General features: G+C 41.7%; 1 protein-coding gene across 5 annotated transcripts in view; it reads left to right on the forward strand.

The window, feature by feature from the left end:
- The window catches only part of CACNA2D1 (calcium voltage-gated channel auxiliary subunit alpha2delta 1), a 658640-nt gene that overhangs the window by 98269 nt on the left and 532781 nt on the right, over nt 1–27590 (forward strand). For all 5 annotated transcript variants that reach the window (XM_026648660.2, XM_026648662.2, XM_026648663.2 and 2 more), the window contains one exon: nt 11892–12008. In XM_026648660.2, coding sequence (XP_026504445.1) covers nt 11892–12008 — 117 coding nt within the window. The remainder of the gene's footprint in view (nt 1–11891; nt 12009–27590) is intronic.

Below are 27590 nucleotides of genomic sequence, written 5' to 3' on the forward strand. Positions count from 1 at the left end.
ATACTTAGCTACCCCAAGGCTGTTGTGGAGGTTAAGTGGTTGAGGTTTGCATGGCTCTTTTAAACATGTAAAGCCTTATCATTGATGAGCATGATTATTAAGGGATTTTTGCAGTTGGGCAATGAACACAGGCACCGAAAATAGGCATTTCACGCATTCACTGAGGTGAATTACAGAGCCCAATGGGTAGCGTTTGAGACAATAGACAAGATGGGATAGGGTAAATAGTGGTCTCCAAACCATGAAAGCAGTGTTTTAACAATATTGTGCTCCAAAGAGACATCCCTGCCACTGCTATATAGTTTTTTATGTGAAACCAAATACCAAAGGAGTGAGAATTATGAAGAGCATCCTCCAAATTAAGTTCTGTCGAGATTACATGTTTCTAACTGAGGTCAGTGAAATGAAATCACTTTTAGAAATGCAGGCTGGGAAATTTGAAGACACATCTGCATGTTATCCTTATGATTCGAATGGAAATTAAGGGATTGTCAAAACACTGGGTGCCTCATTTATAACTTGCACATGCTACTCTCCCTCAGCTCCCTTAGCAATAAACCGGATTTTTGAAGTGCTCCTTCTTCAAGCATGTGAAGTCGGTTATAAGAGTCTAAGCATAGGTGGCTGCATTAACAAAGTTCATTCAGACTCAAGGGGAAGGGGCGACTCAGCATTACCATACTTTCAATTATTTCTACATGATGAGCTGGGAAATTATTGAGCATATTACTATTCCTGGCATATGGAGGTTTTTTTGTTGTTTTTAATCATGCCTGCAAGTATAAGTGGCAAACCATCCTATTCCAGCTTCCTATGACACTTGCTTTCAGCTTGCTCTCATGCCAGCAGGGGATGGATTTCCTTGTTCCAATGCTCAAATAAATTTGTTAGTCTCTAAGGTGCCACAAGTACTCCTCGTTCTTTTTGCTGATACAGACTAACACGGCTGCTACTCTGAAACCTTTCTGAATGTAGTGGTCAGTCAAATGCCAGAAAGGGAATCTAGTTTTCTGTGAGTGAAATTCACCCCCATGTAGAGGATAGGCATGGGGCTTCAGCTTGGTGATAGGTATTGTCCTATGTATCACTGTGTTTAAATGAAATAAATAAATGTTCTTTGGCCAAAATATGTCAGTAGTGAAGGATTATTGAAGTACTTTTCTATGGGTGCTCAAGTTTTCTATTGTCCTGATCCTGATATACTCCCACATATAGTTGTGAGCATCTATTATCAGCATGGGTTGAGGAGTATGGACTCCTGGGTTGTCTTCTTGACTCTGTCACCAAATTTACTGTTTTATGCTGGAGAAGCCACTGAACCTTTCTGGGCTTCAGTTTTTACATTTGTGAAACAGGGACAATACATACCTCTCAGGGAGACTATACAGCTTAATTTTGTAAGATCCTTGCTCGCAAGGTACATCTCTACCCCAATATAACGTGACCCAATATAACATGAATTCGGATATAACGCGGTAAAGCAGCGCTCCGGGGGGGGCAGGGCTGCGCACTCTGGGGGACCAAAGCAAGTTCGATATAACGCGGTTTCACCTATAACGCAGTAAGATTTTATTTTTTGGCTTCCGAGGGCAGCGTTATATCGGGGTAGAGGTGTATTCATACAAGTGCGAAGTTGACTAGAAGATGAAAAGTGCTATGTACATGTTGACTATTACAGTATTGTTTATTGTTATTGGGATGACATCCAATGAGATATTTTGAAAGATCATTTTTTTTATTGAAAGGAACATCCCCTCCCCCCCTCTTATTTTTGTTGTGTGGTAGGTGAAGAATTGAATGTCTATTTTGAGATATTAGATACATATGAAATCGAGATCATGGAAATAATTTCTTGCCCTTACACACTTCCAGGCTGAGTACCTGGGTAGACAAGGATAAAGGTCTCAATCCTGCAAAGTGGCCCTTGAGCCCCTGCTTAACTGTAAGCCTATGAATAGTCTCGTGACTTTGGGACTACTCGTGCTTAGAGAGACACAGATGCTTAAGTGCTTTGCTGGATCAGGCCAGATTGCTCAGCACATTGCAGGATTAAGCTCCCACTATCTGCCTGAGCATTGGTGAATGTATCCGTTATGAGTGGGCTCTCTCTTGTAATAGTTCTAGAACGGGTTGGCAACCTCTGGCATGCGGCTTGCCACGGTAAGCACCCTGGCAGGCCGGGCCAATTTATTCACCTGCTGACGCGGCAGGTTCGGCCGATCGCGGCCCCCACTGGCCGTGGTTCGCCGTCCCAGGCCAATAGGGGCAGCGGGAAGCCGCAGCCAGCACATCCCTCGCCCGCGCCGCTTCCCGCTGCCCCTATTGGCCTCGGACGGCGAAACGCCTGTTCTAGAACTTCCTAGTGCATCCATCACTACTAATGAGATGTCGCGGATATAGAAATTGTCTGCCCTGTAATTTCTGCTCGGATCACCACAGCACTTTATGACTAATAATTGTGAAAAAGCAATGGATAATGTAAAATATTGGGCATTTTCTTCCTTTGCGGTGGTGATAAGAATTTCAAGAACAAAGACATCTGTGGGTTGCTAGGAAACTACTGTAATTTTATTTAGACTTTGTATCTGACCAAAAAAAGTAAGCCATGTTCAACATGATCTCTCTGATTTTCCTGGCATGAACATTTTTTTAAAAAACGGTGAGGATTTGTGGCTACAGTTTGCAGTTTATGCTCTATAATGAATCAATTAGTTGCAAACAAGTTACGTAGTCATAAGTAAAAGCCTCAGGCCCTGGACTTAAATAGAGAAAGTATTCGTATTGCTTCAGGAATTTGTTAAGGGCAGTAAGAGGACAGGAATTATTTACTTTAGTGGTTGGAGCTACCTACAAACTAGATTCAAAGAAAGTGTGCAGTATAATGGCAAATCAGAAATAATAATAAGGGGACACTCCAGACTAGGTTTGGGTGAATATGTCTATTCTTGGAGTTTTCCTATTTCTACCGAAATCAATGACAACATTCTTTATTACCTTCATTGGCAGCAGGATGGAGCCCTTTATTTTGAGAGGCTTAACAAACCCAATATGTACAGAAACAATGTTATGAAGTAAACAAAATATTCTGCAGTGCTGGAAACTTATACGTGCCCTCGCCCAATTTCATAGTACCTGAGCAACTCACTGTCAGTGACTGGGATGTGGGCAGTTGTGCCTAGTAGTTGGAGCAGGAGTCAGTAGCCAGGAATAGGAGCCAGGGTCAGAGGCCAGAAACAAGGGTTAAAGCCAAAGTCAGAAATTGGAGCTGAGGATTAGAGGTTACTGGGTGTGAGGAAGGCAAGGATACAGCTGGGTTCAAGGCAGGGGCAGGGGCTATCACAGTAGTGGGTGAGTGCTGTGAGCAATTGATGAACTGCTACTGCGGCTGATTTAAGAGCTGGTCTGCTGACTCCTACCAGTAGCTGCTCAGACGGCCTATTACATGACAGCTCTGCTCATTAGGTTGCTTGGAGACTGGCTCTACTACAGACCATGACATTCACAGTCTTTAATATATTAATCCTCCCGGCAAATTAGAAAAGTATTGTTTGTTCCCATTTTACAGATGGGGAACTGAGGCACTGAGAGACTAAATGATTTGCCCAAGGTCATACAGGAAGCTTGTGGTAGAGCAGGGACTCAAACCCAGGTCCCCCATATCCCTTCCTCACATATGCACAAAAGCATTGTACTATTTCATGAAACCACACAAATCCTGTACAATTTGGTACATGATGAGATACTTATAAAGAAGTCACATAAATGATGACTAGCCATTTAGATAAATTTTCATCTTAACATTCTAAACTAGTGCTAGGAACCCAGGTAAGGAATTTTATTTGTGTAACTTTTATATTTACAATATTCCATTAAAGATAGGAATTATCCTTTTCTTGGTCTTCATGTCAATAGCAGGAATTGTGTTGTACTCTTATGATTCTTATTCTTTGTATTACTATAGCTCCAAGGAGCCCTAGTCATTGCCCTAGACCACATAGTGCTGGGTGCTGTACAAACACTCCCTGCCACAAGGAGCTTACACTCTAAGTAGCTGTCATGAATGTGCAGTCTGACCTAGTGGTTAGAGCAGGAGTCAGGTAGAAGCAGATTACAAGGAAATCAGAGTCCAAGACAGGCTAGAAGGCAAACTGGGGGGTCAGGTGTCAGGAAAGAGGCAGCATCAGATTATTGGAGATAAGCAGCAGGCTGTAGGAGCAGGTATTGCAGGGAAAGAGGTCTTGAGCAGGAAGAACCCTGTTGCAAGGACAATTTCCTGTTCTTGTGCTCGGATTAAATAAGGGCTGAGGCCCTTTCAAGGTTCCCCCCCAATCATATTCCAGGACTAGACTCCTCTGTTAGAGTCAGTTGCTGTTCTAACCCTTGTTTACAGGTTCCTGGGTGGCAGGTTGGGACTGCCCGACTCTTAAGAATTCTGTAGATGAGGGTTCAAAACTCCCAGTCCCTGATGGTAAGAACAAATGGATACCCACTGACAGGGCAGTACATCTAAACACTGAGACATTGTTGATCAGCATGATAGGTAGTGGATGGTAATTTTGAACAATATAATGCATCACAGATAAAATTCAGTAGTAGTCCAATAATTCTTGCCAGTACTGTTGCAGCAGTGCAAGACTGGAGTGAGACAAGTATCTGGGTACTTGTGTGGCCTCCATTGCTGCAGTATTTGAGTGTCTCAAAAACATCCATAGATTTATTGTCACAACATCGTGTTGATGTAGACAAGTACTATACTCCCTATTTCACAGGAAGGTATCAGAGGTATGCAGAGCTCAGTTGTGGTTGCTTAACACTTGAGCTCTTTTGAAAATCTGGCTCTATGTACCTTGCCCAAATTCATGCAGAAAATCCAGTGGCACATCTGTAAATAGAACCCACATCTCCCAAATCTCTGTTCAGTGCCCTCCTTCCTAAGAAAAGGACCCTTTGTTTCTTAAATTTGGAAAATTTGCATTACACAAGATACACAGAGACAAGTAGAAGTAGTTGCAAAACAGAATAAACAATTCAGCCTTCGCATGAAAACATTCAGAGGAATTAAACTATAGTTTGGAATGATTCAGTGCTCCTTTATTATCTGTTTCTGGGCAATCTGTGCAAACAATGCAGAGGATGCTGGCCATTGAAAGGGGAGCACATTCAGTGCTCTCGAAAACTTGTGGGAGGAACCAACTTTTCTGAGTGGTATAATATATTAAAGCCATTTCAATGGAATTTCAGTTATAGCATGCCCCATATGTAAGACGCAATATAATAAGGGCCCTCAATGAGTGTGCATCTTTAATTCACTCTTGATTCATATAAAAACATTTGACTTTCCTTATCTACCCTGCAGCAAGCAGAGAGAATGTCTTTTTTGTAAGGGATTTGTAAATATGCCCTTGAAGACAGAGTGGAGAGGGGTACTTTCTGTAGGGGAATTGGCAGCTCTTCTAATCTTCAGCACATTAGACTATTGTTCTTGTTCTTGTGTGGTTTCACGCTGAAGTTTTTTTTTATAAACTACGGTTCATTATCTTTGAATAAATATCCATTATTTAGAAAACAATTTTAATACATTCTCTCTTGAAGGGAAAAGTACATGACTATTGACTTGAGAGAGAAATTAGTGTATTTTTCTTGCTGTGACCTTACAGATTTCACTTATCCATGCAATGAGGTTTTGTTCCATTATAAATGGCATATTTTACTGTCAATTTGAAGAGCTTTTAGTAAAACACTAGTGATTAAAGTACTGAAAATGAAGTTGGATGCAAAATCTAACAAAAACTTGCATTCACTTGGTCAAAGCAATATAATAAAATGTATTCAAATCAGCTCTTTAGAACAAGCCCCATAGATAACCAAATTGCATTTTGAAAGGTGAATAAACACACCTTAGCTGATAAGGACCTTTATGACTATTAGAGATGAGCTTTTGCTAATTGTGTTTGACTGCTAGGTGGAAGGCTTTGAGAATGAAAAGTTTGTTGCTGCATGCAGATACTGAAACCTCCCCTTGCTGCTCTAATTTTCTGCAGCATCAAAGCTGAATTCAAGGAAAAGGGGAGCAAACAAATCAATTATGTAAGCAACTCAAGTAATTAGTGACTCTTTCCTCCATTATTCCTGCCTTGGTAGATTAGACAAGCCTCACATTTGAGGAAAGATCGGGAAGTGTGTTAACATTTACAAGCACTCTGAAAAATTGAAACAGATTTGTGTTCAATAAATAGCGGGGTATATTACCCGCTGGAATTAGTGGCGGGTAAGGGAGGAGTAATTTTGATACTTTGAGCCCTGGGGATAGGATTAAGTGAGGAGAAGGGGGAGAAGGAGCACTGTGTCCTCTATGATATAGTACAGCATCGTACAAATTTGCAAATTTAACACCATTAATTTGGCTTGGATAGGGACTGGGAGTGGCTGGCTCATTACAAAAGCAGCTTTGCCTCCCCTGGAATTGACACCTCCTCATCTATTATTGGGAGTGGAATTGGGAGTGAATTGGCCCTGTCAACACTCCTTCTCCTCTTGTGAGGTAACTCCCTTCTCTTCATGTGTCATTATATAATGCCTGCATCTGTAACTTTCACTCTATGCATCTGAAGAAGTGAGGTTTTTTTACCCACGAAAGCTTATGCCCAAATAAATCTGTTAGTCTTTAAGGTGCCACCGGACTCCTTCTTGTTTTTGTGGATACAGACTAACACGGCTACCCCCTGATACTTGACATCCTACAAATGTTTATTCCTGCTGCACCAGTTTCCAAGTTAGGTCATCTGGCAACAGCGCGTCTTTAAATCCCTGACAAAGAGGCAGCGTCTCTGGAAATAATGTGAACCTCAGTAGAGTGAGCCCCTCTCATCCGCAGGACCCACAGTGCCTGCAGTGAAGGCTTTTCACCGAATGGGGTAAAGGATTCCAATTTGGCGTTGTTGGATCTCCGCTATAATCATGTGGATTATTCCTGGAGTAAGAGCTTGGGAAGGGAGATGAAAATGTTTCCTTGTTCCTGAAAGTAGTACCCAGCATTCTGGCTAAACTGCTATTCAATTACCTGCAACTTCCCACAAATCCCCACCAATAAAGGGCGTTTAAATGTTGCAGTGTATTGAAAGGCTAGAAGACTTGGTGAGGTTCTACTGCTGTGCTTTGTTCTGTGGGCGACATCCTGCTTTTTGCAGGCACATGTGATAGCAACATACATGGTCCTTCTCTTAGGACTCTGCGATGGAACACTCAGTGTTAAGACACTTTTAACTGGTGAGTTGGGAAAACATTTTAATTTCCCTTATCACCCCTAGCACTTATTGCATCAAAAGCTCACTACCTGCATACACCACCCTCAACCCCCTATGTGCAGATTGAGGGTTTGCATATATTTACATGTTTGCGGTATTCTTGGGTGGTGTTTTATTTTAATAGAGCAGAGCTGATTCAATTGTTTGGAATTAAATATTTCCTGTAATCAAAAATAGCCTTTTTTTTTTTTTTTTTCGAATGGAAATTTTTTCAAAATTTTTTTCCTTCCTTTCTTCCCACCCCCCCAGCCAGTGAAACCCAAAAATGAAAAAAAAAGTTTTTTTCTGTTTGGTTTTTTTTTCTTTGCCTCCCTCTTTTCAGTGGCAAAATGGAAAGAAAAAGAACAAAAGTGGGGGAAAGGCAGGGGTAAAATGAAAAATTGGAAATTTTCAAAAGCAAAAATTTTAATGAAAAATTTAAAATAAATGAAAAATGGTTCTTTTGACGCCCCGGAAGAGTAAAAAGTATTTCAAATTGATCTAATTTCTTTGCAAAATCTCATTAACCTTTTAATCATATTTGTTACACAGTTATCAAACCATAAAAATCCATAATGGCTCTGCCCCTCATTAGTGCCAATGGTACTGAATTTGGCTTCAAAACAGAGGCTTTGTATATATGAGGATCACTAACATTACAGTGGTTGTCTCTTAAGTGGTTAGGGTGGGTATTAACTATTGATAGGAGATCCTGGTGGGTTTGGTACAGTTTGTTTAAATCTAGACCTCTTGAGATTACAAAACTGAGCTCAGATTTGGTCTTTTTGGCAGTCCCGTGAAACAATTTTTGTGTCCCTTTTCCCCAATGTACCTGGCTCTTGGCCATGATGATTACCTGGCTAGAAATGTAGATATACGTATTACCAGACTGGATCAGACCAGTATCTAATTTAGTATCCTGTCTCTGACAATGGCCAGCACTAGACGCCTCAGAGCAAGGTACAAGAAACTCTGTAGTGGTCAATTATGGGATAAATCGTACACAGAATCATAGACATATAGGGCTGGAAGGGACCTCTACAGGTCATCTACTCCACCCCCCCTTGCTGAGAGGCTGGATCAAATAAACCTAGACCATCCCTGACAGGTGTTTGTCCAACCTGTACTTAAAAACCTCCAATGATGGGTATACCACAAACTTCCTTGGTAACCTTATTTCAGTGCTTAACTATCCTTCTAGTTTTCCCTAATATCTAAGCTAAATCTCCGTTGTTGCAGATTAAGCATTACTTATTACAGTATCTTACATTCAGTGGACACGGAGAACAATTGATCACCCTCCTCTTTATCACAGCCGTTAACATATTTGAAGACCATCTTCTTTTCTCAAGAATAAACATGCCTAGAGGTTTTTTTTAAACTTCTCCCATAGGTCACATTTTCTAAACCTTGTATCATTTTTGTTGCTCTCCTCCGGACTCTTTTCCATTTGTTCACATCTTTCTTAAAGTGTGGTTCCTAAAACTGGACACTGCACACCTGCTGAGATCTTACTAGTGCCAAATAGAGTGGAGCAATTACCTCCATATCTTACATATGACACTCCTGCTAATACACCCCAGAATGATACTACCTTTTTTTTTTGCAACTACATCATGTTATTCGCTCTCACTCAATTTGTGATCCATCATGACCCTTAGAGATTTTTCTGCAGTATGACTGCCTAGCCAGTTATTCCACATTTTGTATTTGATTGTTTCCTTCCTACGTGCAATACTTTGTACTTGTCTTTACTGAGTTTCATCTTGTTGATTGTCCAATTTATCACGGTCCTTTTGAATTCTAATCCCGTCCTCTAAAGTGCTTGCAACTCCTTCCAGTTCGGTATCATCCACAAATTTTATAAACAAACTCTCTACTCCATTATCCAAATCATTAATGAAAATATTTAATAGTACTGGACCTCAGGACAGACCACTGCAGGACCCCACTAGATACATCTCCCCCACCCCACACACAGTCTGACAGTGAAGCATTGTTAACTACTCTTTGAGTATGGTCTTTCAACCAGTTGTGCACGGACCTTATAGTAATTTCATCGAGATCACGTTTCCTGAGTTTGCTTATGAAAATGTTATGGAGGACTCTGTCAAAAGCCTTACCAAAAAAATCTAGGTATATCAGCTATACGGCTTTCTCCTATCCACTAGGCAAGTAACCCTTTCAAAGATAATTGCTGATGGTTCTGAGATTGCTTCAGCTAGTTCCCTAAGTACCCTAGTGTGAATTTCATCAGTCCCTGCCAACTTGAATGCTTCTAACTTATCTAAATACTATATTTTTTAACATGTTCTATCTAACCCCTATCAATTAATAGTTGGTTTATGCCCTGAAGCAAAAGGTTTATATCCCTTCTATGGTTTTGTTATCCTATCTAATGTAACTAAATATGCATGTTGTCATTACAAAAACAGGACCCGATTTTCAGAAGACATCGGCACATTGGCCATAACTATCACTGCTGGATGATGAGTAGCTTTGAAAATCCGGCCCATATTTAGATGCCTGAGTGGGACCTGAGCTCCTTATAAAATCTGTCTCTAATTGTAGATGCTTTTCCATGATGTCTAATTTGGTTTTGGACCTGCAGTGGGAGCTTTAGGAAGGCATGAGATAATTAGCCATGCTGGAATTTGACAAGATACTGAGACTTGCAAAATGAGTCATGAGATCTTTAGCGTCCTCCCCTTGCACATCACTGGGGCATTGGCTGCCTATCAACTGAGCAAGAAGCATCTGTGACTGAATCACCGCTTTTTGCAGCACAGTGGACTTATATTTACTTGTGAGATCTTATGTAATCATAGGCTTGAGTGGTGGATTTTCTACAGGTGTTTGGGGGATATCTTCCCAAAAGCAAGAATTAAAACCCTTTTTTCTATTTAAATCAGTTTTGAGGGAGAAAAAGGTTTTGATTTTTTTGAAATTTTTTTATATAATCCAATGTTCTGGAAATCAAAACTGATTGCAACTAATGGTAATTCATGTGAATGACAGAACTGACAAGACTTATCAGACATGACTGATTTCATTCATCAGAATGGCATCAGACCTGGCAATGTTCAAAATCCACCAGCCGCAAGCGGCAGATCCCGATATTGGTGTGTCCCTTTAAAGCCACCATACAATTATACCCTGAGAAGCCTGGCACAGCTGGTAGAATTAGTCTGCTGGATAGTTTCTGAGCTCTTTCTGCTGGAGCTCGGCCAGTGAATTAGTGTTGGACCTGTTCCTGTGTGTGTGCCTAGAATTACTTCCCACAAGACAGTAAAACTCCCCATCAGGCAGTGTTTCAGAGAGGCAAAGCACTTGTGTAACCTCAGACCATCTGTTGGTTGCATAAATTAATTTTCCCCATTCACCATCTAGCCATAAGGTACACACTCTCTTTCTTTTTCCAGATTGTTGTTAGTTTTTCTCCCCTTTTAAGAAGGTTGTGTAGGAAGAAGGGGTGTCCTTTAAAAAACAGAAACAAACCCCACACCTCTCAATTTTTTGGTAGTTATCCCCCTTCGAAACACCACAGAATAACAGAATGAGGTGCTCCCTCACCACAGTGAATTTTAAATCACGGAAGTAAGGACAATATTAAAACAACAAACAAACCCTTAGGTGAACGATATACCTTACGAAAATAAAGGTAAATAAGTGTCTAGATCATCAGGAGGTGTAAATCAGCATAACTATGTTTACTTCTGTGGTGCCACATTGATTCACCTCGAGTATCTGGCTCTTAATCTTTTAGGAAGAATAAAACACATCAGTGATTTCAGGGCTCAACTTCAGGCATCTTTATAGGCATTTGATTTTCAGATAGGGGATGCTCAGCACTTTGTGGAAGTCAGGGCCCTTTAAGGTCTCAGGTGAAGTATCTACCCCCGCTCCCCCCCCGCCAAAAGAACCTGGAGGCACCCAGAATCATTAACCATTTTCGAAAATGAGAGCCATCATTTTTAAGGCTCAGTCCTGAAAGCAGCAGAGCATTGCTTGGGGATGCTGAGGACTGTTAAATAAATCCCACTGATTTTGATCTGCTCATCTCCTTGCAGAATTGATCCCATAGTGCTCTAGATCGCCGAAGTCTAATAGAGGCACTAATCCTTAAGCCATCATTGTGAGACGGGTAGTAGTGAGGTAAATACAATATCCTTTCTAGAGACGGGGAAACTGAAACTCAGAAATCCAAAGCTCCCTGGGGTAGGGACCGTCTGTTCATTATATGTGTGCACAGTGACTAGCACAGTGTGGCTCTGATCTTTGATCCTTTAGGCTTTATTGCGATGCAAATAATTAGTAATAATTATCATAATAGCCTCATGAGTGCTGAGTATTAATATTAACAATAATGATAATAAATTTAGCCCTTCATTATGGCCACAGAATCCCCAAATCAATGGGGACACAGTTTTCAGCAGAGAGGCTGTGGCTTGCTGAGGCTTGTGGCTAGTTTATTTGGGAAGTGGATAATAACTGAAGAGTTACTGGCTCATAGTCCTGTATTCAATCCACTAGGCCACTGTCCTGTTATTACAATGTAAACAAACAGGCCCATGTGGTAGTTCTGAATGATTTCCTTTTCTCATGCAGATTTATACGAAATACAGCGATCTGTATACAGTGGAAGCCAACAATGCACGTGACTTGGTGGAAATTGCAGCCAGCAATATTGAAAAACTACTGAGTAACAGATCAAAAGCCCTGGTGGTGAGTACTAATTGGATCTCTCTCTTCCACTTATTTCTCATTCTTTTTGAGTCTTCATGTTTTACTGATGCATGTTTTTACTGTTGTTGTTTTTGCTGCTTATAAATGTAGGGGCAGTGTCAGTCTGATATGTACAGGATGTGACATATGCAGAATGATGGCTTGTGAGTTCATGATAGAAAATCAACTCATTAGTCAGTTGGCATAGGACAGACGTTTATATTATTGATTGACACATTAGGGACCCGGGCCAAATGGCAAATCAAAAGATAAATAGGTTGAAAAATATTCCTCTAAGTAAACATAAATGTTCATGACATGAAGATGATAGTACTCTACAGTCATTGGTAATCTTGAAACATTGAATGAATACTGGATGCTCTAAGGTAACTTATTTTTTAAAATATTTGTACATCATCCATTGGGTAGATGTGTTTTGAGACAGACACCCAGTGAAAGTTGGGTAATATAAGATGTATCTCTAAGTAAATCACATAGCCTTTATCGCCTCATCTTTTTAAACCCTCACGTCTTTCATGATGATAACATCTGATTTTCCTCTTCCAACAATGTGTTCATGTGTCTGCTGAAGCTTCACAGTGTGTTTATTCTACTGCTGACTGGCCATTTTACTCCATATTCCAACCACCTACAGTGTAAATGAAATTCACCTTGAACTTCTTATAAGAAGTCTGTGCCCAGTTCTAATCCCATGATCCCTTATGTTTTGAATTACAAGTAGTTGCTATTTCAAACTGCTCATTGGCAGTGATCCTTTCCTTTCCTTTCCTCTAAATAGGCCAAGTCTGGCTAATTGCTTCTTGTAACTCATACCCACAAAACCCTGATTCATTTCAGAGTAGCTTTCTGCTGCTGTTTTCAATCTCAACAATGCCCTTCCTAAGAGACCCTGACCAGATTTTCATGGAGCACTCTAAGGGCTTGTCTTCACTACCGGGGAGATGTACGCTGCTGCAATTGATGCAGTGAGTGTCAATTTAAATATCTAAATTAATGGAGATATCCTATCTCCTAGAACTGGAAGGGACCTTGAAAGGTCATCAAGTCCAGCCCCCTGCCTTCACTAGCAGGACCAAGTACTGATTTTGCCCCAGATCCCTAAGTGGCCTCCTGATGGATTGAACTCACAATTCTGGGTTTAGCAGGCCAATGCTCAAAGGACTGAGCTATCCCTCCCCCCTGAGTCTAGTAAAGATCTGGTAAATTAATGGCAGAGCACTCTCCTGTTGACCCTGGTACTCCAGCTCTCCGAGAACATCTCTCATCAGTGCAGTGCACTGAAGACTTTGGGGTAGGTCGACCTAAGCTATCGCGACTCCAGCTATGTTATTCACATAGCTGGAGTAGCGTAACTTAGGTCGACGTACCCCAGTAGTGAAGACAAGCCCCAAGTGTGTTCACTCCCTTGCCTTTCCTAGTGTTAAATCTAGAAACAGGCTGTGACATTGCACTCTATATGATTTTATAAAAATATGCTAATGAGTGAATATAATGTAACTGGAATATGCTTCATGCAAAAGGTCTCTTGTAAGGTATCATTACAAAGCTTATAATCTACTGTGTGTGGTCATCCTATTTGTATAAATGTATCACTCTTGTATCTGAAACTAGAAATATGAAATATAACTCTGAGGGCCTATTGTAATTATGCAAAGTGTAGGCCATTAATGGTTGTTTGGAATCTTGATGGCTGCCATCAACCAGGACAATTGACTGTGGATGGCTCTGTTTGCAGGCAAGCCTTCCTGTGAGTCAGGCTGGGATGAATGAAGGCTTGGGGTCTTACAGTGACATGTGATCATGTCACCTGAACTGGAATCCATCTTTAACCTAGTGCTTTTCCATTGAGAAGTGGGGGGTGGGAACCTAGAGGGACAAAGGATTCCCGCCTTATGCAAAAGATATATAAATGGGTGGAACTAAACAAAGGGGAGAGCCATCATGAAGAATCCCCTAGCTACCACCTGAGCTGGAACAAGAGCTGTACCAAGGGAAAGAATTGTGCTCAGGCCTGGAAGGTGTCCAGTCTGAGGAAAAAACTTACTGAAGTATCTCTAAGGGTGAGATTATCTGCATTCAGTTTGATTAGATATAGATTTGCGTGTTTTATTTTATTTTGCTAGGTTACTTACTTTGTTCTGTCTGTTACTACTTGGAACCACTTAAATCCTACTTTCTGTATTTAATAAAATCACTTTTTACTTATTAATTAACTCAGAATATGTGTTAATACCTGGGTGGGCAAACAGCTGTGCATATCTCTCTATCAGTGTTATAGAGGGCGAACAATTTATGAGTTTACTCTGTATAACCTTTATACAGGGTAAAACGGATTTATTTAGGGTTTGGACCCCATTGGGAGTTGGGCATCTGAGGGTTAAAGACAAGAACACCTCTGTTAGCTGCTTTCAGGTAAGTCTACAGCTGTTAGGGGACGTGATTCAGATCTGGGTCTGGGTTTGCAGCAGACTAGCAAGTCTGGCTCAAACCAGGCAGGGCACTGAAGTCCTAAGCTGACAGGGCAGGAAAGCAGGGGCAGAAGTAGTCTTGGCAGTAGTCTGTGATCCAACCCGTCACACAGGCATATCTTGAAGTGGGGTCTAATGGATGGAACAGTGGACTGGGAGATGGGTCACTTCGGTTCTAGCATCTTCACACACTGTCTCTTAGTGTAGCCTGGAACAAGTCACTTAAAGCCAGATTGTGGTTGGCCATCTAGGAGTGGGGGGAGAGAGCACAAACAGCCTTCATCCCACTCCAGTTGTACCTGGGTTGAGTGCCAGCAGCTGGCTGGGGAGTGAAACCACTGCTCTGTATTAGCCTTCAGTACTAACCTCCTTACAGGTGGTGAGGAGAGCCATGCACTTGCATCTTCCAGTATAGTTGTCTGGACTAGGGGGTCACCATGTGCAGTACCCATTTAAAGGAGTGTGGATCTGCCATTGCTTTTCGTGCTTCGCCAAGAGGAATTCCTGATTACTCTTCCAGATCCCTTAGCTTTTCCCATCCTTAATGAAGGGCTATATCTTTAATACATGATCTTTTAACTTCTGTGATTCAGCTTACCCAAGTGTAAAATGGATGTCATGCTGCTCACCTACAGTATGTCACTGGGTGTTCTGAGGCTGGCTTAGTGTTCACATAGCATATGAACTTTGCATGGAAGAATTATTGTTGTGAATTATGGTATAAGGTGTTATATTAATAACCACTGTTTAGACATTTGAAAACATGTCTGTTTCCCCACTACTTTCCTAGTCCAATAATTCAAACTATTGTACACCTAAGACAGTGTTGCCAGTTTTTGCAATTTTATTGTTAATCCCACAAGTTTCATTGTTTTTTCTTAAAATCTCAGCTGCTGAAATCAAGAGAATATGTGAGAATCTCAGTTTTCATCTTAAAAAAGTAAGTTTCTAGCCCTCATGATTGCTGAGAAAATCTTGAAAAGTCAAGTGAACGCACACTAAAGGCTCAAAAACAAGAAGGCAAATAAAAAGAACCCCCAAATTATTCTTTAAAAAAGTCTTCATTTTTTAGCCACTTTTGGGGCCCGACTGATGATTTTTCAATGTTTAGGGTTGGTAATGCCACTAACAATAGGCACCTGTTACAGCGCTCGTTATTTATACCAGTGTGGCTGTAGATTCCTGATGCATATGAGGAACTCCTGTTGAAACATGGGAGGATCAGACTCCTGGCATCTGTACTTACCTTGCCACTTTATCCATCAAAAGTGAAATTCACCCTGTGCAGAGGGCCAGAATTGGTCCTATGCATCACTTAAACCCTCTGCACATATGTGAATTTTGCTCACAGTCTCTTAGATCCTAATGCTCCCTCTTTGGTGCTGAAACAGCTCAGAAGTTACCATTTTTAGCTGGCCTTTATGAGGTGTTTTTAATCATCCGAGGATCTCTGTGATTTACAAACATTAATTAAGCAAATACAACAGATGCATCAGCCCCTCCTTGGATGAGCATACTTTGGATATATATAACCCTCATCCAGCCTACCACAATTGCATAGTCATCTGCTCCAGTTGGCAAGGCATGGCGTTGGACTTCTGCAGACTCCCAGTATTTAAGTGTTTACCTTTATTCCTATGAAATGTTCTCCCAGTCTTTGTTTAGCTTTCTAATGCCATGTGTGTATATACACACACTTTTTTATGCTTTTTATATGTATATAGGCATAAAAGTGTGTGTGTATATACATATAAGTACGTATACACTTTTGTGCATGCTGAAAACTGGATATTTAAATCCTAATCACTTCCTTTCAGAATATTGTCTGCCGTTATATAAAATACCTACATACCCTTCAAAAGTCATAATTACCACACTATTGCCAACCTCAGGTAGTCAAAAATCATGAGTCACGTATTCCCAAATCATGCGACTGACTTAATAATTGTGAGATTTAAAAAAAAATTGGGGTGTTTTTGGTTTTTTTTACTTTCTAGTTCTGATCCATTAAGGTACATTCAACTCACATTTTTAAGCTTTTCTCCACAGCCACTTGGGCTAGAAATGTTTTTAAAATGAAAGCTGAGATTCTCATGTATTCACAAGACTCCAGGAGCTGGGTCTTTCAGAAATATGCCAAATAGTGCAAGACTCCCAATAGAATCATGAGATTTGGTAATACTGTTACCAATTTCAGTTTTGTTGCTGGCTTCTGTTCTCTATTAATTATCAGTCTGTGATTAGTCTCTGTGATTTAGAGTCTTCCATGGCTTTACCTTACATTAAAAATTACCTGTTTCATTCATCTTGCCATAAACGTTGATGGTTGAGATACTTTGCATTGATTTTTCTGTTCACAGCTTCCTGCTTTTGTCATCAGTGCACCCTGTGACTTCTGAGTTTATTCCCTCCTCCAGATCATTTTTACACACTTGGGATACTCCCTTGTTATCTTCTGAATGTTAACCTGTTGCCTTCTTCTAGCAGTTCTTCTTCACCTCCCAGGCACATTTCTGTGTCATGCAGTAGCTTCCCCATATGCCTTACTGATTTTTGTAAACAGATCATCTGTGCTGCAAAAAATTAATCGGAAAAGTAGATACGTTTATACCTACAGCTTCAACTTTGACTGAGAGCAGGAATGGAGTCAGGCATAGCTGTTACTAATCACCACAGTGGGTTTTTACCATTGGGACTAAAGTGTTTCAAAGTGTTAAATTAAGGGCAAGTATGATGCAAGAGGACAATACAGCTTCTAGCGATGCCCTGAGGGAGATACCAGTGAATGACATCAGCAGTCTCATTGTTCATACATTGGCATAGCCAAGGAACTCCACTGGGTAAATGATGTTCCCTAGGCATGTAGCAGAAACAAAGTTGGGGCAAGGTTATAATAAGCAAATATTGGCAGTGACTTTCCCAATAATATACTGGTTTCCCTCAGGTTGCCAGGATGACTATAAATGAAAATTAATCCTTCTGTAACAAAATCTGCAGTGCTGTACTACACCCCTGTGCTAAACCTCTATGATGAAGATTTTTGGACAACATTATCTGATAGTTTTGTACGTGATATATGAAAGTGTCACTCCATCAAGCATTGCGGATAACTCAGATGGGATTCATTATTCTATTTCTGGTCTGCATATATTAAGAAAATAGTATGACATTTATATGGAGAGATTATTGTGAAAAAATGGATGAAGATAGCAGGTGCTTTTCTAGCAAGGAGAGAAATTACGTTTGATTAATCATCATCTTTCCTCTTAGTTAAGTTCATATATTTACTATTCCCAGAAAGTAAGCCTGTCCACCCCACTATAATCTGCCAAGGTCCAAATATGGGGCACAAAGTGTCACAAAATTCCAAATGAGAGTCATACAAATATTAGAATTGTGCAGGAAATGCCATGGAGTTTTTTCTTGTAGTGTTAGGTAACTGTTTCTGTAACCATCACACCATGATTTTTTATTTCTGTTGGAAATAATTTTTCTGAAATAAAAGTTTGGGGTACCATCTTTCTATAGAATTTAAGTATTCTCGGAACTGAAACGAATGATGTCCCTCAAAATGAGAGATATTTGAGATGTATGAGTCCATGTGGTCATGTCCGTGTAGGCAAAAAGTTGTGTTCTTCAAATGAGTTAAGCTAACTCAGTTAAAAACTCCCTTTAATGCCTATATAGGCCCTGTTTAACACGTTTAAGATAGGTGGCTACATCATGATTAGATGTTAAATAGAGCTTGTCTGGAATTTTCTGTCAAAACAATTTTGAATGAAAAATTCAGTTTCAGCAAAATTGGAATTTTTCATAGGAAAACTTCAATTTTACAGAATATTTTTTATTTTCCACTTTGTTTTGAGGCAACACAACATTAAACTATAGTTCTATGTTACCTGATTTGGAGTAGTATTTTGGAGGCCCGATGCCCACATTCTCCATTGGCTGGGCTCCCTGGCTGGATGACTTCTCCTATGATTCAATATGGTGCCCCCTCTGACTGTGGGTGCATCATGGGAGGTGTCTTCCAGCCAGGAAGCTGAGCCATAGTGGAGAATGAGAGCATGAATTGCCTCAACAACAACCATGAGGCACAATAACATCGTAAGCAGATGTAGTTTAATGTTGAACTGACTCAAAACGAAATGCTTTGACATTTCCAAATCAAAATTTTTTCATTCTACAAAATATTTTTGATATTTCAACTTTTTTGTTGTGATTTGGGAATGTTGAAGTATCAGAATTTCCCATGGGACAAATTCCATTCATTGCTCAGCTCTAGTATTAAGCTGTCTACTCAGATGTTAAGGGTGGGGGGGTCCTTCAATTGAGTTAGCTGAACTCAGCTGAAAAATGCACCTTTTTGCCAGTGAAGATAGGGCCTCTGAGATTAAACATAGCTATATTAATACTACCTCTGAATGGGTACCTGCTCAACCATGCAGCCAGTTAAAAGCCTTTTCTTGTGGTAACAGAATAAAATGTGTAAAAAGGGGCATTATAGTGTCCTTAATATTTGTGTTTGAAGGCTTCCCTCCATGTTCTGAGTGCAGCAATATTATCTTTTGCCAATAATTTCAAGGCCAGAAGAGACCATTGTGATCATCTCATCTGACCTTCTGTGTAACAAAGGCCATAGAACAAACACTCAACGTCAAACAGGAATTATTTTGGGTATCTTTTTGAAAATAATCCAATCTTGATTTTAAAATTGCCAGTAATACTAACAGTTAAAAGAAAAGATATGTTGGCAACAACACTGATGAATTTTTCAGGAATGTGCTGCAAAGGACAAGGGTATATTTAGTGTAGGCGGTAGTATGATATAAGCAGGCTATGAGCTTTTACCCAGTGATTTTGAAGTGTAATCTACATTGTTCAGCTGATCAAAACGTAGCCTCTGTGCATATGAGCTCTTCAACACATAATTTTTGTGTAATATTGCTTGTTGGCCTAACCCATCACTCAATGCAAGTGACTTCAGCAGAAGTTGGATCTGGTCTAATGTGCATACATGAGAAAGTTACATCTGAAAATTTAATCAACGCAGACAAAAATGAGTTCTGCAGGTGTATGGCCTCACATGATAGTATACAAAAACTGCATGCACCAATGATTGCACTAGAGTTGACAGGTGTCTGGTTTTCGATCAGAATGCCCGGTCGAAAAGGGACCCTGGCAGCTACAGTCAGCACTGCTGACCGGGCTGTTAAAAGTCCGGCGGCACGGTGGGGCTAAGGCAGGCTCCCTGCCTGCCCTGGCTCCGTGCGGCTCTCGGAAGTGGCCGCCATGTTCAGCTCCTAGGCACAGAGCTGCCCTGAGCACCAGCTCTGCAGCTTCCATTGGCCGGAAACCGCGGCCAATGGGAGCTGGGGGGCCGTGTGTGCGGATGGGGGCAGCATGAAGAGCTACCTGGCTGTGCCTACACCTAGCAGCTGGACATGCCGGCCGCTTCTGGGAGCCACCTGATGTAAATGCCACCCAGAGCCCATGCCCCTCACCTCCTTCCACACTCAAACTCCTCCTGGAGCCTGCACCCCGCATCCCCTTCCACACCCTAACTGCCTGCCCCAGCCCTGAGCCCCCTCCCATACTCCGAACCCCTTGGCTCCAGCCCGGAGCCTCCCCCCAATCCCCTCATCCTCGGCCCTACACCAGAGCCCGCACCCCAGCCAGAGCCCTCACTCCTCCCACATCCCAATCCCCTACCCCAGCCCGGAGCCCCCTCGAAAACTCCGGACCCCTCATTTCTGGACCCACTCTGGAGCATGCACCCGCAGCTGGAGCCATCACCCCCCCACACACACCCCAATCCCCTGCCCCAGCCTGGGAGCCCCCTCCCACACTCTGAACCCCTCGGTCCCATCACCCAGCCCAGACTCCCCTCCTGCATCACAACCCCCTGACCCAGCCTGGTGAAAATGAGCAAGTGAGCGAGGGTGGGGGAGAGTGAGCGAGGCGGGGAGGCGGGGATGGAGTGAGCGGGGGATGGGGCCTCAGGGCAGGGGTGGGGCAAGGCGCGGGGCAAGGGTGTTCGGTTTTCTGCAATCAGAAAGTTGGCAACCCTAGATTGCACACAGTTAGATGTGTACAAATGGAGGTTGGATTGATGCTTCTTTGAAAGTATGACCTGTAATAACCAAGTACCTCTATCTCTACCTGTATTTTTAATGCAGTTTCATTTTCACAAACTGGTTGCTCTTGGCAGGGAAGTTAAGTGTCTGCACTTGACTGGATGCTTAGGGTATTTCTTACTTTTGGCTTAATAGATCAGATTACATACAAGATGAAACTTCCTTCTATACTCTTCTAAAAAGTGGAGCTGACCCTTTAAAAACCATCTGTGACAGGGTGTACATTGATTAATAACCTCTTGTCCCATTTGCCGCCCACACTCCATGGGAGTATCTTGATCGTTTATGTTCCCAGATAAAAATACACACAAATTCCATAAGAGGGCTTTATATTTCTGCTACAGTTTCACTTGTTACTATCAGTTTTTTGCTTACTTTTTCTCTTTTTTCTATCAGTTTTTTAAGCCCTGCCCACAGGTGGCTTAGAATGATTTCAGGGAATGTTCACTTTTGCAATGGAAGCCGAAACACCTGGGTTCTTAGTTACTAGATGACAATGCAACTTTGGGCAGATTGTATAACCTCTCTTTGCCCATTTGTAAAATGGGTTCTAACAATACCTGATTAGTATGTTGTGAAGTTTAAGTAAGAAATTGTGGTAAAGTACTTTGAGATCCATGGGTCAGAGACATTACATAAATGTATAGTGGTACTGGAATCTTTGCTTTGGCTGAAGATTTGGTATGGCAGCTTACTTATTTATTGCTGTTTTGGATGGAGAAAAAAATGGGAATGTTTGTACTTTCACAGCTTCTCCTTTCAGCTCCTCTTTGCATAAACCATCCGTACTGTTGAAAAATTGAATTTAGTTGCTAAGAACTATTCCATTGTCATCAGTGAGAGTTAAATATGTATATCAAGAAGAGAAAAAAATATAAGTACAGCTATCTGAATGTCTTTTATTTTTCTCTCCATTTTCTCTTCTGTATTCTATACTGCCTACAACAGCTTTGCCTCAATCAAAAATAATTCGGTGTCTCAGTTTAGCTAGGACTGTTCATTTTTTACAAGAACTGTTCAAGTGTCCAAAATATTATTTTTGGTAGCTAAACATGTATTTTTCTGGTCTCTTTTCCCATTTGCTAAACCACACTACATGCTTGCCATGCTGATGACCACTGCAAGAGGTATTGCCACCTCCAGACACAGCACTTCTGGTGTTAGAGGAAGATTAAGGCACTGGATAGACAATCTCCAGAAGATAAGGGCTCAATTCCTGGCCCTGCCAGAGACTTTCTGTGTGGCCCTTAGTATCTCTGTTTTAGTTCCCTGTTGTAAAATAGGGATGATAATCCTCCAGTTCTCTCACCCTTTGTCTTTCTTGTGAGTTTAGATTGTAAACTCTTCCGGTCAGGGACTATATCTGTTCAGTACCTAGCACAATGAGGCCTTTATTAAATAATTAATAGTGGAAAAAAGGTGCCTAAGCCACTTCAGAGCTTTTGAAAATGTTAACTATTGATAATGCAAGCTTATATTTTTTTTAAAAAAGGCACTGCTCCACTCTACAGTAGTAGCTCTAAACACTATCCCTTACAGTGGCTATAACTGCGGGGTTTGCTGTAAAATACTATAGTATCTTTCTTGAGGTTTGTGCATCATATTATCAGAACATTTTCGAACTCCTGACAATGCAGAGGAAACCCCCTGGGACCACAGCTACAGTCGCCTCCTTTACAAATTGGTAGCTCTGGAACTGTAATCCAGCTGTCCCACTACTGGAGACTCTATACGTACTCGACGAGCCCCCCAGCATGTCATGCCCCCGCTGTGGCAATTTTCTGTTTTTCAGTGTTAACATAAAATGAAAGCAATGCCTGACCTAGCGTAAGCCTCTGAGACTGGGGCTACTGTTAGATTTATTCTTGGAGCCCTGTCCTGTAGATAGTAGTGTTTTATTGCTGTGACTTACAGAAGGAATTTTTGCAAAACATGTTTAACAAACAAAGTATATTGTAGCCGTTTGCCTTTCTCTAGGTTGGTAATAGCTGAATTATGGAGAAGGTGGCCTGTAATTGCTATGAACAGCAACAAAGAGTCCTGTAGCACCTTATAGACTAACAGATGTATTGGTGCATAAGCTTTCATGGGTGAATACCCACTTCGTCAGACGCATGTAATTGCTATGGTATCTCCTTCAATATCTCCTTCAAGCTAAGGATCTCAAAGTGCTTTGCATTTAACATAGCTTCAAAATACACGGGGGGGAGGGAAGGGGGTGGTAGGTTAGTGTTATTGTTATTAATTCCATTTACAGGTAACAAATGGAGGCAGATTGAGGTTGTTACTTGCTTATGGTCACAGACTTTGTGACAGAGCCAGGAATACTACCCCAATCTGTCTCGCATTTCTAGCTCATACACCCTGACTGCTCCTCCAAGTGCTGGTCCCTATGTGTATTCCATTTGCCCGAATCTGGACATTCTAATAAGCAGTGTCTATTGGCCAGCACATGTAGATCTCTTTGTGCTCCAGACCGAGGGCAGAAGAGGCAGTACAGGCTGACGCCTCCCCAGTTCCTTGTTGCTGCCACATGTCCTGAGTCGGAATCCCTGTGCCCACAGATTTCTCCAGCATTTATCCTTGATAGTCTGTAATAAATTGTGTAAATAGTTCTACAGTTTTTATATTAGTATAGTTAGAGTTTTATAGTATATTATAGATAGTGCTGTTCCCCATATTGGGGGGCTCCCTCCCTGCGGTCAGGGACTATTCCCAGAGTCTTGGGGTTCAAGAATTGTGTTTCCTGCCCTTAATAAAGTTTCAAAGCTGTATTAAGTCAATGTTCAGTTGTAAACTTTTGAAAGAACAACCATAACGTTTTGTTCAGAGTTACGAACATTTCAGAGTTCCGAACAACCTCCATTCCCGAGGTGTTCGTAACGCTGAGGTTCTACTTTACCTAGACCCCACAGGAGCCTGAACATCAATATAGTAGAACCGGGAGCAATCCACCTGGCATGCAGGGGTTTTCTCCTGCTCATTCATTCTCTCCATGTCCACGTAATGTCAGACAACCTCACCATGGTCTTTCACACAAACCAAGAGGGTGGAGCAAGATCTCTTCCCCTTTGCCTAGAAGTAGTCAGGTTTTGGAACTGTGCATCCAAACCACATCACTATCCAAGGCACATGCCTTCCAGGTGATCAAAACTGTTTAGCAGACAACCTGAGCAGACACTTTTCTGCAGACCATGAGTGGGAGATACACAGCTCTATCCTGAGTAAGATTTTCACTCAGTGGGGAAATCCTCAATAGGATCTCTTCACATCCCAAACAAACAGGAAGCTTCCCTTGTTCTGCTACAGAGGAGCTATTGGTGATGGCTCCAAGGGTGATGCTCTCCTACTGTCATGGACAAACAATCCAATATGCCTTTCCTCCTGTTCCCCTATTACTACAGGTCTTGAGAAAGATCTGTCAGGACAGAGCCAGAGTCATTCTCCTGACATCCAACTGGTTGTCGGAGCTCATGAGAATTTCAGTCTATCCTCCTATCAGGATCTGCTCCTTCTGGGATCTCCTTACTTAGGAAAGGGACAGACTCAGACACCCCAATCTAGACCCATTATATCTCATGGCCTGGTGTTTGGATAGGCATCAGAAGTAAAACGCTCTTGCTCAGCATCCATCCAAGCTAATCTTACTCAAAATAGGAAAGACTCAGCTAGAACCTGCCACCTATCAAAATGGAGAAGCTTTTCTTCCTGGGCTCAGTATAACCGCCTTCTCCAAGTTCTGCAGATAATCTAAAATGACTGGGATGTCTCCTGTTTTTACAGAACTCAGGTCTTTCCATTATCTCACTGCAGGTCCTTCTTGCAGTCATCCAGACCTTCCTTCTTTCAGTAAACAGATGTTCCATCTTTACTCAGCCTACGATGGTGAGATTCATAAAAGGCCTAGTGAGGACCTTTCCATCAGTCATCAAATCAACACGTCAATGGGACCTCAATCTCTTCCCATTAACACTCACCAGTCTGCCATTTGAATTCTTGGCAACATGTTTCATGTCCCTTCTGTCCATGAAAGTCACATTTTAGTTGCTGTTACTCAACCAGAAGGGTTGGGAGCAAGATAGTAGCCCTCATGGCAGACCCACCAAATATTGTTTTTTACAAAGAAAAGGTCTCCCTTTGCCTACATCCAAAATTCCACTCCAAAGTTATTTCTGAATCTCATGTCAACTAAATGATCCACTTACCTGTTTTTATTCCCAAAACCTCACACCTTTGCTAAGGAGAGGAGAGTTCATTCCCTCGGTGTAAGATGTGCCTTAGCATTCTACCTGCAGAGGACCAAACCTACCAGAAAAATCACCTAGGCTATTTCTCGCCATAGCGGAAGGGTTGCAAAGACAGGCTATTTCATCTCAAAGAATCTCTAAATGGATTTCTTGGTGCATCATCACATGTTACCAGTTTGTATATATCCCTTCGCCTGATGGGGTAAGGGCACACTCCATGGGAGCACAAGTGGCCTCTTCTGCATCAATGCAGGAAGTACCGATACTGGACATATGCAGAGTGGCTACCTGGAATTCCGTTGACACATTCACAAAACATTACACGCTAGTTCAGGCCTCCGCCATGGATACAGCAGTGGGAACTGAAGTACTTCAAGCATCTTTCCTGCTGGCGTCCTCACTCCCACCTTCAGTCTGAATCTTGCTTGTCAATCACCCACATGTGGAATACACATAGGCTCCAGCATTTGAAGACAAAATGGAGTTTACTTATCTGTACCTGGAAGTTCTTTGAGATATGTGATCCCTATCTGTAGTCCTCTACCCATCCTCCATCCCTCTGCTTTGGATCCTACTGGATTTATAGTAAGAAGAGGAACTGGAGAGGCATCAGCCTGCACTGCCTTGTTATGCCATCGGTCTGGAGCACGAAAAGAACTACTGAGCATGTGTGGGCCAATGGACTCTGCTGGTCACACATCTCAAAGAACTTCCAGTTACAGGTAAATAACCTCCATTTCTAGCCGTCTCCCTTAATTGTCCAGCCATCTTTCCTCTCTCTTATTCTATTGTGTGAAAGTGAGTTTATATTGACAGATATTGCTCTGGGTGCTTTTGCTGCACAAGAATCACAAATAAAATAAACCACAATGTTATGTATCCTGGACTATCCACAACTTCATACAGTATATACTTGGAGTACTTGAAAAGATTGCTTAGATTTTGCAGCTGTAACCTGGTATATCTCTCAAACCAGAATGAACTTTTTTAAAGGTGCCCACAAGAGCTGGAGACAGTGAAACAGTTCAAGTATTTGGGGGCAATCATCACTGATGAAGGATCAAAGGCAGAAATTCTGGCAAGAACTGCACAAACAACAGCAACAGTGGCAAAGCTAAAGCCAATTTGGAGGAACAAGAACATCTCCCTGGAATCGAAACTGAAACTGCTGCATGTACTGGTCATCTCAATTTTTCTGTATGCATGCGAGACATGGACCCTTACAGCAGAACTTGAATGGAAAATACAGGTAGTAGAGATGAGATACTTTCATAAAATCATGGGCATCTTCTACTTCGACCATGTCACTAATGAAGAGGTCTGCAACATCATCACCCAACCCACTGGGTCATACGAAGACCTCCTGACAATTGTGAAGAAGCACAAGCTGAAGTGGTATGCACATGTAACAAAATCATCTGGCCTATCCAAGATCATCCTCCAAGGGACAGTACAGGGGAAGAGAAGAAGAGGTAGACAGAAGAAGAAGAGATGGATTGACAACATAAAAGAGTGGACAGGAATGGACTTCATGGTGACTTAAGCACTGACACACAATCATCAGGGGTTGAGACGATTGATTGCTCATCAATGATGGTGCCCCAACAACCAATGCATTTATCGGAGTGATGATGATGATGACTGTTGCTTACATGTGACAATCAGATTAATCTTTTGTCCTGACATCTTACTATCCTAAACTCTATAACCCTCCATGCCTAATCATCATAATAATACAACATGAGCTTTAAAGTGTGTTTGGAAAGTTAACAAATCCAAGCTCTGGTGAACCAAGGATACAAGCGAATTCCAGAGTCTCTGCATTGAGCATGTCCAGCCAGCCATCACATCCCATTTCTAATGCCTCTGCAGTTGCAACTACTGTATGATTGAATGGGGAAGGTGGTGATTTATCAGGTAATCAAGTCCCAATGTGTTTTTGCTTCTTAGATTAAAGCCAGCACCTTGAACTCCACCCTGCAATCAACCAATCACTATTGCAATGCATTCCTGGTGTAACACTCTGCTTAATACGTGGTTTCTGCACTAGCTTCAGTTTCTAGATAGTCTCATGATCTAGCACCACATAGCATGTTACGGTAGTCTAGCGCTGATATGGCAAAGGCAAGAAGGACTGTGGGGCGGTTGGTATCCAAAATAAACAAGGTCAATCATCTTGCCCAGTATAGATAAAATGAAGGGTTGTTGGCTGCTATTTGGGCATTGAAGTCGATTGGAATTCTGCATGAGAAAGGACCTTAATGTGCCATAACCTACCGTATTAAGTGAAACAAAAACAAAAAAAGACCAGCTGTTCTCTAGGCTCTTACCAGTCCAGCGTTCAGTGTAGTCTGTGCAAAAATAATGGGTTGCGCAGTAACAGGCTGGGTGGTGATAACAGATGCCTCCCAAAGACAAGAAAAGATTATCAGCCTGTGTCACAGATGCCAGAACTGTCAGATCAGCCAGTGATGCTCACAGTGACTGGCAAAGTGCTGAAATGCTGCACTGTCACCGGGTGCCCGTGCTGATGGTAGCTCTTGTAATGGTAGCTGATGTCAGCTCAGCAAGACCCAGTTAGGTAGGAAAGCCAGGTGGTGTTTTACATCGGTTCCTTGCAGCCTTATCACCAGGATAACTGCTGTTGGCATAACTGGCCCCTCCCCCCGATTAATTAACTCATTAAGGCCAACCACTGCTTTCAGCAGA

The sequence above is a fragment of the Terrapene carolina genome, unplaced genomic scaffold (assembly GCF_002925995.2).
Source record: "Terrapene carolina triunguis isolate 2854851 unplaced genomic scaffold, T_m_triunguis-2.0 Scaffold68, whole genome shotgun sequence".
NCBI classification, from domain to species: domain Eukaryota; kingdom Metazoa; phylum Chordata; order Testudines; family Emydidae; genus Terrapene; species Terrapene triunguis.